The sequence below is a fragment of the Atractosteus spatula genome, chromosome 14 (assembly GCF_055471065.1).
Source record: "Atractosteus spatula isolate fAtrSpa1 chromosome 14, fAtrSpa1.hap1, whole genome shotgun sequence".
Classification (NCBI taxonomy): Eukaryota; Metazoa; Chordata; class Actinopteri; order Semionotiformes; family Lepisosteidae; genus Atractosteus; species Atractosteus spatula.
In genome coordinates, this window is record NC_142719.1 from 28,936,601 (window position 1) to 28,954,126 (window position 17,526).

The following is a 17,526-nucleotide window of genomic DNA, read 5'->3' on the forward strand; positions in this document are numbered from 1 at the left end:
CCAGAAAAGCTTAAGGACTTTCATTTCTGTCTTTTATTTTCAAGTTTTACATGTAAAGGTCCCCTGAGCCTTGCTACCCAAACTGAGGATTTCTAGCATGAGGAACAAAAGCAAAGAAAAATGATGTAGGAATACCACAACTATTTACAGGTGAAATAAAAAAGGAAAAAGTTATATTAAATAAACCCAACTGAATCTAACATTCCAATGAGAAGGGGATACACCTACACATTCTACCTGCCCTTTAAGTTCTTTAGGTGCATTCAACCAACATAGAAAAACATCTAGCCTTCTTAAATATATAAAACTAAATTGATCTCTGCTGAAAATAATAATTTATTTTCCTTTTAAAATAAGAATAAGGTTTAAAAAATATCAAAAATAACAGCTGCCTAAATACAGGTCTCCTTGCTGGCTGTTTTTGTTGCCACTCAATCAAGAATAACAATTAGTTGTAACACTTAAGAGTAACAATTAAGAGTAAAGCCTGTAAGCTCTCTCACTGGCCTGACTTGTCTATTGCTGTGTGTCTGCGTCCAAGTATTTCTTTAACACATTGTCGAATGGAACAGTTTAGTTACAAAGTGGAAAGAATAAAAAAATGAATAACCATGGAATTATACCCCAATAGGACATTCTCATATACAGTACAATCTCTTCAGATTCACTTAGACACACTAATCTAAGTTTTGTTTTGTTTAAAAAGGGAGGAATAACAACACTCAAGAATTAAGTGTACTGAAAAAAATGTTTGAGTGTTTTAGTCAAACTACATTTGCCTTAACCAGCTTGTCTGAGGGTTGACCCCCTTGCCACGGGACAAGTAGGCCTAGGCCCCCTTGCAGTGACCAAGGGAGAGCTACAGGAGGTGGAGGGGTGGAAAGGATGGAAAAGACCAAGGAGAAGGAGAAAAGACTCACGTATGGTATTTATGGTATAGTCTTTTTTTTTTTAGTTTAGGAAATTGTATTAGAAATGATTAGGAGATTGGAAATCTGAGACCAATTGAAATTGCCTGCTGTCACCCATCCCAATTTTTTGTTGTAATCCCTATTTAGCACTTTAAGTTTTGTTCTGTGACATTCGAGTACTATAAAAACTTGGCTCTATATTTAAATTAGCCATGTATCTAGGGAGCTTGAGAGCTGGTGAGAAAGTACGGAGCTGTTTTCTCACCAAGACAGAAGCAGAGAGATGTGTCAGAAGGGAGAGATGTCTATCTTCAGAGGAAGGTGTCTGTCTCATTAGTAAGCAAGCCTCTGAAATTATCCTGAAAATCCCCAACTCCATATATAGTACTGTACGTTTCAGTCAAAAACAAGCGTTCCTAAAGAAAAGACTTCATTTTAAAGTCTGTCAAATCCTTCTTCGTTTTCCTTTAAAGTGTCCATAATATAGTGTTTTACTGGTATGCTGACTCTGGGTCAGAACTTTAGAAAGGTTTTAGATGAGAGGAGGCCATTCCAGCACATCTAGTAGCTCATTGATCCAAGGATCTCATCCAACTGTTTCTTGAAATTACCATCTGTAACTTGAGAAGTAATCCTTTATGACGAATGTTATTAAAAGCCCTCTGAAAACCTAATTACACCATATTGTAAGCTCTGTGTGTGTCCACTACTGTTGTTACTTGTTCAAAGAGCTCAAACAAGTTGGAAAAATCTTTTCTAAATTCATGTTGACAACCCTCAAGGTTCTCATTTAATATACATTAGTTGGTCTTCTAGGGTAGTTTAATGAAAATAAAAACACAAGAGAGGTTAAAAATAAATGGAGCTATCTGGCCCGTTAGGTACTTATTGTTTCCATAACCTTACATGTATCAGAAGTCAGACTTTGCTGATTTGTAATGATTCAATTCTTATGATTAGGCACCACATTAGCAATTCCCTGCCCATGAGTACTCACCCTCTCTTGAGTGACTGCTGGAAAGGCTGCGTCAGTGGTTTCTGAATAACATCTGTTTCCTTGGTACAACTACTGTAGCATCATACCCTGGGGATTTATTCATCTTAAGAGTTTCTAGCACCCTAGATATTTCTATGCCAATAGTATAAAACGCTGAGGTTTGTTCTGTAGCCTGAGACATGCTGTTGACTTCTTCTTGTTAACATGTTACTGAACACCTGAGGGAAATATTCATGTAGTACTTCAGCCATTTCCTCCTCTAACTTTCTAGAAGTTTTCATTTTTTCCTGAAGACATCTTACTTCTCCCCCTTACTGTAGCTGTTGTAGTAGTGAACGATCCTAGGTTTTATTTTGGCCTCCAATGCAATATTCCTTCCCCTCTTTCTCTTGTACTTTCTAAAATCCTTTTTTTACTTGTGCTTACAATTCATTGTACACTATTTCCTTAAAAGGATCATCCATCCATTTCTAACCACTTTTTCCAATTCTGGGTATCAGGTGAACCAGAGCCTATCCTGTCAAGCAATGAGGACAATGAGCACACCCTGAACGGGATGCCAGTCCATCACAGGGCACATACAGACACACACACTCACACCAGAGCCAATTTTCTCAGAAGTAAATGAACCTACCAGAATGTCCTTAGCACCTGGAGGAAATACCATGAGAAAATGGGTAAAACATAAAAACTCACGCAGATAGTACCCCAGCTCCGAAACTGAATCCAGAGCCCCAGTGCTGTGTGGTGGCAATGCTAACCACTGCACCACTGTGCCACTCTTAACTGGATTGTGTTGTTTTTTTAATCATTTTTATCTGTCTATAAACTCTTTAGAAAGTGCTTTATTTTCCCTAATATTTCTCCAAATTTATTTCTCGAACTTTTTTCACTGCGTTTGTGTTACTCTTGGGATAAATCTGTTTTGTGCTTCAAGCAGAATCTTTTTAGAGTGTTGCCAGCCATTGTCATAGTTGTTGTTTTTTTCCTTTCTCTTGTGACAACAGTGTTTTGAATTCTGTACCATATCTATCCACAGCTTTCATATACGTCCTTCCCAAGAGCCCTGGATACTATGTTCTGTTCAGATTATTTTAATCATGGTACAATTGATTAAAAAATGTCCCATATAAGTGGATTCGGGAGGCAACTCATCCTTTGTGGTTTTATGTTTATTTTTTTCCTTCAGACATGCGTCCCCTCAGATGAGGAGAGCTCAGTTCTAAAACCATATGTGTGCTGCCATCTCTGAAGAGCAGTTCAAAAGGCATTTGCAACTCTGTTTTTAAAAGAACCCTGTAGAGACACATACTGTACTTGCACCAGCGGGAACAGACAGATGACCAGTAAATAAACTTTAAAAGAAAAATTCTTCAAGAGAGTCCTCCATAAGATTTATTTTTTCATATTTGCTCACCGAGAAACAGTAACGCAAAGAAATGTATGCGCAAAAGTTATCCCATTCAGAATGCTTTAAATTACCCTAAACCTCATCACATTTTAGGCATGATAACAGATTAGTGGTGAAGTAAAAGGAATGGAGCCACGGTTTCTGTAGTGTGGCATTTAAAATGTTTCATTATGAATTATGGATGCACTATACAGGAAATAGATCTATATAAATACTATCTTCTCAAGAAAAATAGGGAATACCCTTAATAGCTGTTTGGTCGATTGCCAGAAGCAATTACAGCTGCAAAAAGTCACAGCATCTGTTACACTCTAAGTTCACAGATGTCCATATATAGTAGATGTGGACGCGCTCGGCCGACAGCAGTTGTTGAAGCTCTATACAAGATGTGGATAGCAGAATAATAGCTGCTTGCAGACTGAATTGTGATTTATGTTCGTGTCTTAGTTTTTTTATGTATCGGCCACCGCCAGTAAAAATTTCAGTCTGTGTGAATTGACACAGTACCACGGTCTGCTGTTGCCTTCACTTAATCAGCAGAGGCACACACTAAAAAACATGCCTCTTGTTAGGACACAAACATCGGCTTTCTCTCCCAAAGCCAAGCAGAATGAAAACCTTGGGCTGGTCTAACTTTGTCATTCTCAGGAAAAGTGAAAATACCATATGCTGGATGGTAACAGGATGGGTCACAGATACATTGTACATACTGTATAGACACACAAACATCCATATTAATGAAAATCTAGAATTGCATTTCAAAGCAAGCTAATTATATCTAATTAGGCCAAACGTATCTGAAAATTACACACTAAGAGGATGCAAACACATTTTCACTTGTAATTAAGAAGCCATAATTCAGATTCTTATGATGCTTTAGGAAGACAGTCTGCCAACTAATTATGGATAACACATTAAAGAGCTATGGTAATTAGGAATATCAGAAAGCGGGAAGGTGGCTAGTGGATGAAGGATACCACAGAAGCCAAGAAACTCAGCCATGCTAAGCTAAATCTCTATGGTGCTATCTGTGAAGCCTTATAACATTTGTTTCGTGACCAATATAAATGAGTGGAAACCTGGGCTCTTTCCTCTAATGAGAAAAGAAGCCACTAATGAGGCTCTGAGGGTATGCTAATGAAGCAAACAATAATTAACTGAGATAATTAGGTTTATTATTAAGAATGATGTTATATGGAAAAAGAAAATCCCTCAGAAGTGAAACAATTCTAACAGATCAGAAGCTTGAGAAAAAGAGTTGGAATCGGCATTAAGAGAATTTCTGTTTGTCTTTTAAAAAAGTAATAATAAACAAGGAGCTGCTATTAAATCCTTCGTGATGACATTTCAGCAATATAAACACAGGTTCTATTGTACCACTAACATGTAATTACTTGACAAAAGCTAATGTTTTATATAGCCCATGCAGTTCACCTGCAATATTGTGTCATATTATAATACACAGCTGTTGATTATAAACAGGGGTGGCCAGAAAAATTGAGTTTTTGACAAGAGATAAGATCACTACAGTATATTGGCCATATACTATTTCTTGTATTAGGAATTTGTCTTTTTACATACCCCAACTTGCTCTCTATGAGACACACAGACAGGATGAGAAGCTTGGGGTCAGAGTGTAGGGCCAGCCATTTATACAGCACCCCTAGAGCAGTTGATGTTAAGGGCCTTGCTCAGGGGCCCAATGGAGTAGGATTCCTCTGCCAACTGCAGGATATGAACCAGCAACCATCGAGCCACAGGTGCAGATCCTTAGCCACAGAGCCGCCCCAAAGAGAAGGAGTTTACCTGGCCCGTACAGGGACTGAACCCACGACCTTGGCATTATTAGCACCACGCTCTAACCTACTGAGCTAACCGGCCTCATATGAAAAGAAGTCTTGTTTTTAAGCAGTGATTTCATTAGTTCATCCAGCTGCTGTACACTTTATTATTCTGGTGGTTATTACAGTGCAACATTTTTTTTAAAAAACTGTCCCTTTTGTGTTTCCTCTTGGAGACCCTAGACATTGTGTAAGTCCTATTTCTGTGACTCTATCATAGGCAGTCCTGTATAGTATGACACCCAGTGAAAAAAGCATGAACAAACAGCACATTACTGATTAATTGCTTTTACTATTCCCTGAATGAAGCCAGTGCAGACCAGCAGTGGTAAAACCACCAGCCAAGTGGTAGGAGTATTGCTGTGTATTAATACCTTCTCAAAATCTTATTCAGAGTTTCCTCACCACTTGGAGGGACCACATGACTCATTTTGTATGTGATGATGTCTCCCAGAAGACCAAGAATTCTAAAAGTACAGAGATGGGCTAGCCTGTGCCATCACATTTCATGTCTGCCAGTCTAAAAGTTGCCTGTGGGTCATTAACACTGAGCTGTCTTGTAAAGAATACCATGCAGTGTTTCTCCAGCTATTGTATGCTGTTGTAGCTTGGTAAATTTTATTGTGTTTTATCTCTCTATGCTGCTTGCTTGGAATATTCATCTCAACTCTAAAAGAAAAATTAGAAAAGGTTTCATTTACAGTTCTTCTAGAACCATACAAACCTCACCAATAGAATATCATCTAAAATCACAGTTTCACACTATGGAGTGGTGCAAAATGGCAACAGCAAAGTATTAAAGAATGCTTTCATGTTGTGTTGCATACCTAGTTTGATAGTTTCAGTTGTATAAGGCATCTTGTAATGTCTTAAAACTGCTTTGGTTTAGATCCTGTACTGTCATTCAGTTTGTTGCTTTTTGCCTCTCAATTTGATTACAGGATTGATCTGGCAATATGTACAAACAGCTCCGCTACTGTGAGCCATTGATTAGCATTTTCAGTGGGCGGAATACCGTCGGTGTGTTGATTGAGTAACAAAAGGTGGGCTGCACCAAAACGCAAGAGGTAGATATTAATCTTTCATGCAGATGACTGACCTGCTAGAAATCAGATTTTCTACCAAGTTATATAATAAAATGCAAAGAAAATACACCTCATTACAGAGAAAGTTTTCAGTAACGTTTCTTTTCTAACTCTATTATCTTATTGCAGTAATATTTTACATTTACTCCCAGACAAAGCAGTCCCTATGCTGTTGTATTGTGCCACTAATCAACAGCACAGTTATTCTGTCATGGTTCTCTACCTTTGCCTGTACCATGAGCGAAGAAAGGGCTGTCCTCTTAATTAAAAATAATCTTAATGCAGTCTGCTGAAGATTAGGACTGTGATTGCAGAATGGAAAATTAACTTTCAGAGCAAATGAAGAAAAATCCATTTTGTGCTATAAATCATTTTTGGTGACTCACAGTGAATGCAGCCTGCACTTATCACAGCATAATTATTAGGTTTCTTTTATGACAAGAATAATTTCTGGTAGGATTTCAGCAAGTCACTCATTCTTCACACATTGCACCGATTTTATGCAAAGGCACAGTACAAACTGCCTTTCTGACATTTGCCCTGCAGCACTCTCGAAAATCAAAGATGTCAGGCAGCCAGAAGAAGACCACAGTATTTCAGCATACGAATATAGATGCCCTTATTTATTACTCTTACATGAGCATAAATTCAAGGAAATATTAAATCCTTTAATTACAGGATTTTTTTGTTTGTTAATTTAGTATACATTGTGACTTGTAAGCAGCTGGGGGTCTCTTTTATAATGATGGTCTGCAGGTATTTCTTTTTAGATTTTCATGCTAGCATGTCCATTAAAATATACATCTGTCAACTCTGTGTCAGTGAAATGTATAAAATTGTAAATGCAAATGTATTACAACACAATACATCAGATACTGTAGTCTAATTGTGTTTTAGAAATCTGGAAACTATCTTTTTAGAACCATGTGTTTGTTATCAGGATGATAATGTTCCATGGAGATCCATAAAATATCTTTTCATACAAACATAAATTAATAGAAGCAAAGCTGGATTTGATGATAAAGTCACAGTTTTCACAACTAAAAAGAAAATAGATGAATTCAAATACAATTTCTAATTTATCAGCAGTGATGTGTGGATAGTATCTGAAACTGACCGTAACAATGGTACTACAGCAAAGAAATTTCATACTCTTATTATTGAGAAACATTTTTAATTTGATTCTAATCAGAAAGATGAATGGCTTATCATAAATCATAACTACTACAGCAATAACCTTTGCATTATTAAATTTCACAAATCTTTACACTAGCTGAACAATGAAGATATGTGTGTTCTGAAACATTAGCAAATATACCCCTTGCTCCTACATGTTCATATTCAATATTCATACAGAGCATAAAAGACGATAAAGTAAAATAAAAAGTCCACGCATTTCAGAATTGCGGGTCACAGTTGAATGAAAAAAAATCTCAACTATCTCAACACAGCCAACATACTCTAACACCTTCACAGAGGCTACATCTCCTTGTTCAAATAACATCCACAATACTTTATAATAATTATTCCAAAAGAACAATTAGAAAAGTATCCCATGTAAACCCATTCCTATTCCAAACTCTAACCCCTCAACACTGTGACAGATATGTATTATTTTTAACATTTATTATGGAACAATGGTACTAAATGATCATGAATGTTGTTATAGTATCATAGGTAGCCTCTATGAAGACACATCCTGTTTTCTCTTGCCTGTGTTTACATCAGGAGATTAATCAGCAATTCAGATCTGAATGCAGTAATGTAAACAGGGCTGTTGCATGACTTGAAGGTGGAAAACATTTGAAAAGTAGGAGCTCAAAACTTTTTCGTGTGCTGCATAGAAAGTGGTCAGGTCTTCACAACAGCAATTTGAGAGCTTCCGAGTCATTGTTATTCAGTCAGAACAAGCAATTGCAGATTTGCATTTGGAAATCTGATCCAGTCACGATGAGAGGCATGTGTGAAAACAGATACAGAAAAGAAAACAGACAGTCTGGAAAGAAAGCAATGTCGACACCTCAGCCCTCTCCTCATTCCCTGCCATCACCAGACCCCCTTACCATCACTCCAAAAGGTTGGTTAGAATAAAAAACAGCACTGCACCGATCTGGACGTATGGTTTTGTTAGATCTATCAGCTAGGTTGCCTATAGCAGCACAATCAAGTCCCCTAAGGTAAGAATCCAACGCCCACTCAACAAGACTCTCTTGTGGGAATAGCAGAAAACATGCAAGTCTTTTTATTGAAATGATTTTCAGGATTATTTTCTGGGTTATTAGAAAGCCGTCTGGAACATCTTGTTGCAGTGTTTTTTTCCCTTTCAGTACTGTCTGTCCACTCAGCTTTATAGTCCCTGGCAATTAAAAGCTCTCAGTCAGTCATAGTTTCTAGTCTGCAACACCCACTGTATGGGCTCAGGCTTTTATGAGGAATGAATTGTCTTTGAACTGAATACATTCCAAATGAAAACAACCCCTTAAAGAAAGAATTTTAGGGCTTTCTGATGTGCAGTAGACAAAAAAGGTTAGGAAAAAACAAAACACATGAAGTACACAAGTACACTTAAAGTACACAAGATTCAGGCATCATATCCTTGCGTCCACAGCGGAGTGGCAGACCATTGAACCACCAGAGGAAAGCCAGCTGGCCAATGAGAGCCCAGGGTTCTCAGAAAGAGAAGTAGGCCACTATTATGGATGCCAGACAGCATGGGAGACTGATTACCAGAAGAGCAGTTATACATCTGTTCATGAGGTGGGACTATAGGCTCAAAGTGGAAAGTCACATAACCTTTTAATGCCTTTGTGATACACCTGACAGCTAAAACAGTTACTGTACATTAACAAAATAGGGAAGAATTTAAAAAATGCATAGTGCTCCTCAGCAGTTCTGCCTCTCAGCCAGCCTCCCTGCGATCCCCAGTATTCTGCACCTCACCTTGTCTCATTTTTGCCATGCTACTCCAGCACTTCCGTTAGATGCCTATTGAGGCACACAACCAGCTCAGGCTCTTGCCTACTGTTGTTTCCAGCACTTTGCCCCTGCCCACCTTCAACCTCTTATCTCATCACCCACCCCCTCTCACCTCTCCTGCCAGGTTATGTGTTCTCCCTCTCTGTTCTCCCACTTCCAGGGTCCCTTCTTTTTCCACCCTCACTTCTCGGAGGCAGAATGAACTTACCACAGTAATCACGCCCATTCACCTTCCAGCGTCACTGAGAGACTCGCCTGTTCACACAGCACCTGTGACCTCCCTGCTCTTCACCACCTCCTTCAAACCTCTTACACTCTAAAACACCGATATCTGAATTCTCAGTGTGATAGCCGGCTGAAACAGGTGTCTCCACCCAGCTGCTCTTGCCTATTTTCAGCCTCTCATCTCCTCCTGTATACCTCTCTCCGCCCTATCTCTTCCACCAGATTATCTTTCCCCCTCCTCTCGTTTGTCCATTTCCAGAGCCTGATCATTCTCCATCCTCTCTCTGCGGAGGAGGAATAAACGACCTGCTGCAGCCAGGACTGCTCAGACCCTGAGCAGAATCACCGGTCACGCAGCACCTGTGACCTCTCAGCTCTTCACCACTTCCTTCAGGAACCTGTGTACTCTGTTGCACTGATGTTTTTCATTCCCATACTGGCAGGGTCAATAGGTACACCTATTAACTTTAAACATGGGATACATACCAAAAGAGTAATACCGTTACTGCATCCACACTGTCTGGACACTGTTTCAGTTCTAATTATTTGCTTTTGCTTGTGCGGCAGTTGATTTTCTCTTTCTGCTTCGTCTACCCCAATTATCATCTAATTAATTTATTTTAACCTATTGTGCCTGCACAATCTTATTTGTTAATCTCCCTTCGTAACATCATCTGCTAAGTGCCCAAATAACAATAAGAATAATAACAAATATAGAAGTACAAATAATGTACTTTTATACATTTGACTCCTGCTAAATGTCTAAATAATAATAAAATACAAGCTATACAAGAAGACATTTTTTTTAATCTTGTGGTTTTTTAATCTTTTTTTAAAGACTTGTGGTACTTCAAATGTTTTTTTTTCTGAGAATGTATCAGAAATACATCTGGGCACTTACTGAATAATTGCTTTAAAAGGCACTTCTCTGAATACTTTTTATTCCAAATTGCATCTCAGAAATTCCAACATGTTTTGAAAGAGGCAATGCATATGTAATTTATTTTAAGAAGATCCACATATCATTCTAACTGGATCATATCCTAAGCCCAGACAAATGACTTTCCCAGGTAAACAATACTTTGGTAGCAAACAAATCCATCACTTCCTGGTTCAATTATGTTATTTTTTGCCGTATGTAAATTAGTTCTGTGACTCTGCATCAGATATCATGATACATTTTTTCTCTTTTGTAAAAAACGTTAAAAGAAGGCAGTGAAGCAGAGAATATAAAAGTGAATTTTTAAGGATCATCTATACATTCCCTTAATAAAGCAGAAAGCCAAAAAAGAATACCTATACATGTACATATACCGTATATATATTGTACCATACATTTTCATATCACATCATACTGTACATTCTCATTCTGGTTTAATTTCTTAGAGCCTCTTCACAGGGGCCTATAGGGATGTAAACAGACTATAAATCTGTATCTTAAATTATTTCATTATATTTAATAAATCAGTAAATAACGTTGTTTTATACTATATAATTGGCATATTTATTTTAGGTCTCCATTATCTTCTGCTTTCACATAAGAATTAAGACAAATAATGGAACTAAGATTTTCCTGACAGGTACTGTAGTCTTCAGGTGCATCCTGCTGGTGATGTGACACAGTGGCACATGAATCCATAAAGTTTCCTAATTAAAGAAGGTGGCACTCTCTCAGAACAGGTTAACACCATACAGTGGCCTTTTCTTTCTTTGTGGTTTCTATCAGAATTCTGCATTGTTTATTAAAATCAGCTGTGCAGCCATCCGAAAAGATGTTAGGACCTGTGGAGTTGGAATAATCAAGATTTGCAAACTTTCTAATATATTTAGATTATTGGAAAAAAGGTTTTCTTGATAAAACTGTGATATAGAGAAGGAGCTGGAGCTTTCCTCTTGCCAAGAAATGTACCACAATAACATACCCTGTACTACAGGTTTTGCATTAGTTGAATAGACCTATTATCCAGCTTGAATGCACTGTTGTAACATTATTCTAATACTGATCTGCCTTTTGCAATGTTCTGTGAGAACCCATGGATTTTCTAGTCTCAATATTTATTTATTCACTATTCTTGCTCACAAACCAGAGAGCCGGAAACCATTGGTCTAAATTTCAGTTGTGTAAAGAATGGATGGGGAGACCACTTAATTCCTGAGCCTCGTCTCCACCAGTCGATTTGTTCCAGTGGTACTCTGGAATCTGTTCAATGTGGTTCAGTCAGATTCTTACCCTTGTTATACAGCGTGGTAAAGTCATATAAAAAGTAAAAGAATGGTAAAGTAGAATTTCTGTGTGTGTTATTTGTAAAATTTGCTTAGTTTTATGTACTATTAGGACTTGATGAAGACTAAGTGATGGTCAATAATATCTAAGTATGTTAAAGCATAAAATGTTAAGGGGGTGTACTTAATTTTTCACTACATTGTAACTGCTGCTGTTCTGTGGCAGGGAAAATAAGACACCAGCAAAACAGGTTCTGAGAATGGAGCTCATGAATCCTGTAACATGAACAGATCATCTTTGAAATGATACCTCCTTACAGGCAAAATAACAAACAATCCAAGCACTGTTTTCCAAACAGTGCAAGCCTGATCATATTTTATTTTGTTTTTAATTTTAGGCTTGTTCATAAAATGCATACAGGTCATCGAACTTTGATAGATGTGACACATTTTAATCCATTAATTAAATCCTTTTATTTTTTCAGTACTTTTCACCCTAAACTAGATTACACACAGGAGAGGAGCCACTCCATCCCCCACTGAAGTGTAGCTCTACCTGGGTGATGTGTGGCAGTCACTATGTTCCAGCAGTCACACTACATGGATGAGGTAGGGAAGTGTGAAATTGCTTCTCCGATTGCATTAAGTGGGAACATTAGGGAGACCAGACTGTGCAAGTCCAAAGTGGAGTTGAGCTAGGACACTGGGGTTAACACCCCTACTCTTTCAACAAGTGCCACGGGGCACTTAATGACCAATTTCCCAAGACATTGCTTTAATGTCTCCTTCCAAAGGATGACACAACACAGAGTCTCCAGTCTCTATACCAATGCAGACAAGCAACCACGTTTTATTTTGCTGTTTTTAGAAAAAAAGCAACCCTACCTTGAGTCTTTCTGAAACACCATCATTAAAGCTGATGGTGAACTCCTCAATCTTTGGCACCTTCAGCTTCCCCTTGCTTTTTTGATCCGACTGGTATTCAGTTCTTGTCTTAACCACAACCTGCAAGGCAAACAAACAAGGCGCATGCTGAATCAAGAGTGCATGAGCAAACAGCTGCTGTTGAACTTCCCGTCATTCACACTGTTCAAGAGGAATGAGTGCCTGAGGCAATGAGAATTAAAAGTAGAACCAATTGGCACATTATGAGGACAGTCTTAAGCGTGCATTAAACATATGTGTATATATATATAGTATGTTCTCCGTATTGTAATTGCATTGCTCTAATTACATTTTTTTTCATTTGTATTCTTTTAACTGATAAAGACACAAAGGGGAATACAACTTACAAGGAACACTTTTCAGGGTTATGGTGAGAATTTATATCATGCTATGAATAATGTATATGAATAATGCTATGCTATGAATAATGTATATTAACTAGCTCTCAGAATTTAAAGGGAGCACATAACAGTCCAAATGACTTCTAATTCATTTGTGTGCATACAGACGACTAACCCTGCCTTCTCCTTACACCATAAGCCTGAAAGGCGTCCTAATAAGATACATACTAACGGTGAAATATCTCTTCAGCGCTGGTTCCTTTGAATTTATGTATGCAAAAGGCAAGATGAGAAGTCTCTCTAAATGGTTTCACCCCCTCAGCATTGTAAGTGGCAAGACCTAATTAACATTTCTATCCATACTTCAGAATAGCATAGACATTTTAAATAAATGACATTAAGCCACAATTTTAGTTCAATTTATCTGTAAACCTAGAATTACAAAGGTACTATATTTAAGTATTCAAAAAACATATTTCATTAGCCTTTTATATTTTTCATTGCCTTATTGCTGTATTATATTTCATTCAAAATTATACAGTTTAAGAGCACATTTGCAGGAGTCTCTGTGTAGAGGTGTTTCAGAGCCATGTCTTAATTGCCTTTGGTTAAGAATAAATGTCAGTATCATGCCCTGTATGGTGTTTAGTAATGATTTTCAGTCATCAGTGTAGCAAAATCCAGTTCATCTCATTACAGAAGTTTGATGTTTTACTCAGAGTCAGAGATGCATATACAGTAATTATCAATCAAAAGAATATTTATTCCATGTCTAATTTTAAAGCAAGCTCTGGATTTTTCATTTACCAGGAAATGTGGAATCAATTCAATAGTCAATAAATGATTTCCCTAAACCCATTTGATGAATTCCACCCTCTTGACCTAATCCTAAAAATCACTACATTTAATCTGCAGCGAATCATCCCATACTCACAGCAAATTACATACAGTAGGTGGTCATTTCATTTCATTTTACTGTTCTGTGTCTCAGAAAATTGCAAAGTGCTTTTATTATTAATGTCATTACACATTTTAACTATCATGAAAGGGTCTGGGTGATGTGGATCATTTTATTGATCAATTTTGCTAAATTACATATGACACGTAACACAGACAGCTACCAGCAAATAAATTTGGAAGGCTTTTCATGCAGATGTCTCTCTCAGTATAGTTATTGCAGCCTGATGGGTCATGTGCTTAAATGGATCATCTCTCTGAAAGAGTGCTGTAAGGGGCAGTATTTTCAGGTGCATTGTGCCTCCAACAGGATTAAGTAGTATTGTTCATTATCTACTAAACTAGAAGTACCAGCACCCTAAGGCAGGCAACTGTTCTTTTCCTGGAAAATCAATTTTCCACCAAAAGTATCCATCCATGTATTCATCTGATCTAAAATTTACAGGAGGTACAGTAACACTGTAAACTCTGCTCCACTGTGACAAAATGAACGCATGCTGGATCCAAATTAAACATGTGTTCATGTTTGGGTGTATGTGTAATAGATGGTCCAAGCCTTCAAGAACATTTATTTAAGACTCACAGAACTATAAAAGATCTCCATTTGTGCCACAGTTTGCAGATAACACAAAGTGACCTTTATCCTCCACCTAAAACACAACCGTCTTTTTTTCCACTACAAATTAATGGCATTTATCAGAACATGTAAAATATACGTATCTTATACATATATATTCTATATACTGGGCTCCATTATACTGAGCAAATTAAGGAGTCCTACTAAATGACCTTGAAGTATTCCAGGAATCTGGTTGGAAGATACTTTGTCCAAACACACTAGGAGTTCGGAGAATGAGTCTTAGACCTGTAATTTCAGGGAATAAGAAACTTTTTTGCCTAAAAAGTGTTGGAAAGTGTGATTTTCAGTTCAAAAGTATAGCCTGCTTTTCACAAACATAGGCTTCATGATAGATGAGGCAGTTAAGAAACCTGCAAGCTGCCCACTGCAATACACAGTTTCTGCCAAAAGCCTCAAAGAATCATAATTTTGCTGGATTGAAAGCAATGCTTCCAAGAACTGCAAGTTCATATTTCAGCTGAAAGTAAAAAAATAACTGTCATATCTAAAAATTAATTGAAGGATGTTGAAAAATGCAACAGTCTTCCTTTAGCTTATAAAAAATGACCTGGGTAGGTGGTAGCAGGGAGACAGCTGTGATATTTTTTTTCCAATTTTCTGTTGCCTCTTGACATCAGCTGTCCGATGAATGATCATTTATTCTATCACACTGGCAAACATTCACCAGCAAGGTTGAACTTTGGTTATTCCTAATCTCATGTGGAAATCCAGCTACAATCCAATGAGGAATGTTATTTATTTTAATTAGTAAATTAAAGATTCATTATTTCATTTTATTTTTTTAGTTAAATTGAAACAACTATCATGTTGAGGTGAAGTGAGTGCTGCTGTATGACAGTGACAGTCAGATTCAAATTTGCATTCAAAGAGCTTTATTGGCTTGACTGATGAATTACAGTGTTGCCAAAGCAAATACAATTAACAGACGTTTACAAAAAAAAAACATCTAATTGATCCTGCCAGGCAGTTCACTTGCTGGGTTCGTGAACCTGAGTTTCCAGACTGGGGAACATTCCGTGTGGAGCTTGCATGGTTTCCCTCTCTCTCCCTAGGTTTCCCAGGTATGTGTGCCCTAATATAGACTGGTATCCTGTCCACAGTCTAGTTCCACCTTGCGCCCTGTTTTTCTAAAGTTCTCTATAAAACAGAAATCCAAGGCTGATGATGTTCCAACACATTCTTAAAAGAACTATAATTTTACTTGCTCAATTCTTTTGTTATTGACCACTCAACACCAGAACTAACCAGCCTACTGGAATATGGTGATTTTCCTTGATGGGATTTAGCGGACTCGTACTAGTCCCCTAGTCAGTCAGATTTTAAAGCCAAAGGCTCCTCAGATTAATGCTCTTAATGCTTTATTATAACCTACAATTACATGCTCCATTTTTTTCATGACAAAAAGACACTGATTTTCTCTAGAGATTTGTTTGTTTGGCAATGTTAGAATGTGCACCGTGTGAAAGCCGCACATTTTCCAGAACAAGCCACTTCCATTGAGGTAGCTAGACAATAGCTTTGCTCGCTGCCAAATGGAGACAGGTTTAAGACTTGACAGCAGGGATTATTTTGATAAGACTCTTCCAAATGCAAAGCTGGTGGCCATTTATCATAACATAAAATAAACAGCTATACAAAAAATGCAATTCCAGTAACCTCTGTTTAATAAACATCACAGTACATCTGTAACAGCTTTTTGTAATCTGAACACAACAGACTAATAGCCTTTTGCTTATTATGGTGTGATACAAAAGAATCCTTGCTATAAGAGGCATTTTGTACATTACGAATAATGTTTCTCTATTCCTTGTTTAAAGCCCTTCTATAGGTAAAATAAGACAAGTACAAAATGCACGGATGTTTAATTCTGATACCGTGGGGCGAGATTATAGTAAACCTTAAGATAAACAAGTGCATTGGTTTAAATGACCTTTTTTTAAATAACATGAATACAGATGAGTGGCAGAATGGAATTAAGGTATGAATCGCCAACAAATGTAGCAGATTCCCCTTTTATAAGCACTGCATCACAAAAAAGTACCTCATATACAGTACAAGCTCACATCTCTAAACATGCACTGTGAAAGACATTTTGTCATGAACTATAGCTTCAATGTACTAGGTCCAAATAAACTCAAAATTAAAAATAGTTTCATTTCACTATTTTCTAACTATACGAATCTTTGTCTTTTTGGTAGTCCGCCTTCAACATGTCAAATTATTTTCACAACGCATTTGCAGGCGGACATTATGCTGCTGGAAAGATGTTTACTGAGACCAAATGTTTTCTACACATACATTTTCTGTTTTGTTTAGACAATTCCCATCTCTCCTGTCCCAGAAAGCCGGTTTTGGTCTATGACGACCCCGTTAATCACTTTAAGTCCCCTGAGAAAAGCTTCAGGTCACATACAAGGGGTTGATTTAAACCCATTTAGATGGGGGGATATTTCTCAGAAAGACATCTAGCCACAGTCGGGTTGTTCACATCCAAACCGTCCAGCGTTAAATTTGTAATTTCAGCGAGGCTTTAAAAGAAAAATGAATAAATGATAAGCAAGCTGGGTTTTTATGCTATAAATAATAGAAGCGCCAGACGTTTCACTCGACGATAAGCAGAGGAGCAAGCCGAGAGTTTTACCTTGTCAGGAGCAGGATACTGCAGGTGATTAACATCCAGGGGTGTGATCAGCGGAACGTTTTGAAACCCGTCCTCAGCACTGGCCGGTTTGGTGCCTTTGTCATTAAAGTAACCCCCTAATTTAACCATCTTTAGCAAAACCCAAGCACTTCGCTCTTCACCCTTAAAGGAAAAAAGCAAAAAAAAAACCCCAGTAAAATCGGGTATCATTGTTGCAATAGTCTACAAATTGTTATTTTTTAACAATTTCCAAACATTGTTCAGAAAAAAGACATACTAATTATCTTTTCTTGATCGCATTTTAATACACCTCGTTCAGAAATGTTTTATTGA

The 17,526-nt window shown here is 37.5% G+C and overlaps 1 protein-coding gene across 1 annotated transcript in view; it reads right to left on the reverse strand.

Annotated features, from left to right (window-relative positions):
* The window catches only part of nsg2 (neuronal vesicle trafficking associated 2), a 31,379-nt gene that overhangs the window by 13,137 nt on the left and 716 nt on the right, over positions 1 to 17,526 (reverse strand). The window contains exons 2-3 of the mRNA XM_088931831.1: positions 17,194 to 17,355; positions 12,555 to 12,674 (exon numbers count right to left, since the gene is read on the reverse strand). Of these exons, the coding sequence (XP_088787957.1) occupies positions 12,555 to 12,674; positions 17,194 to 17,322 (249 nt within the window). The 5' untranslated portion in view covers positions 17,323 to 17,355. The remainder of the gene's footprint in view (positions 1 to 12,554; positions 12,675 to 17,193; positions 17,356 to 17,526) is intronic.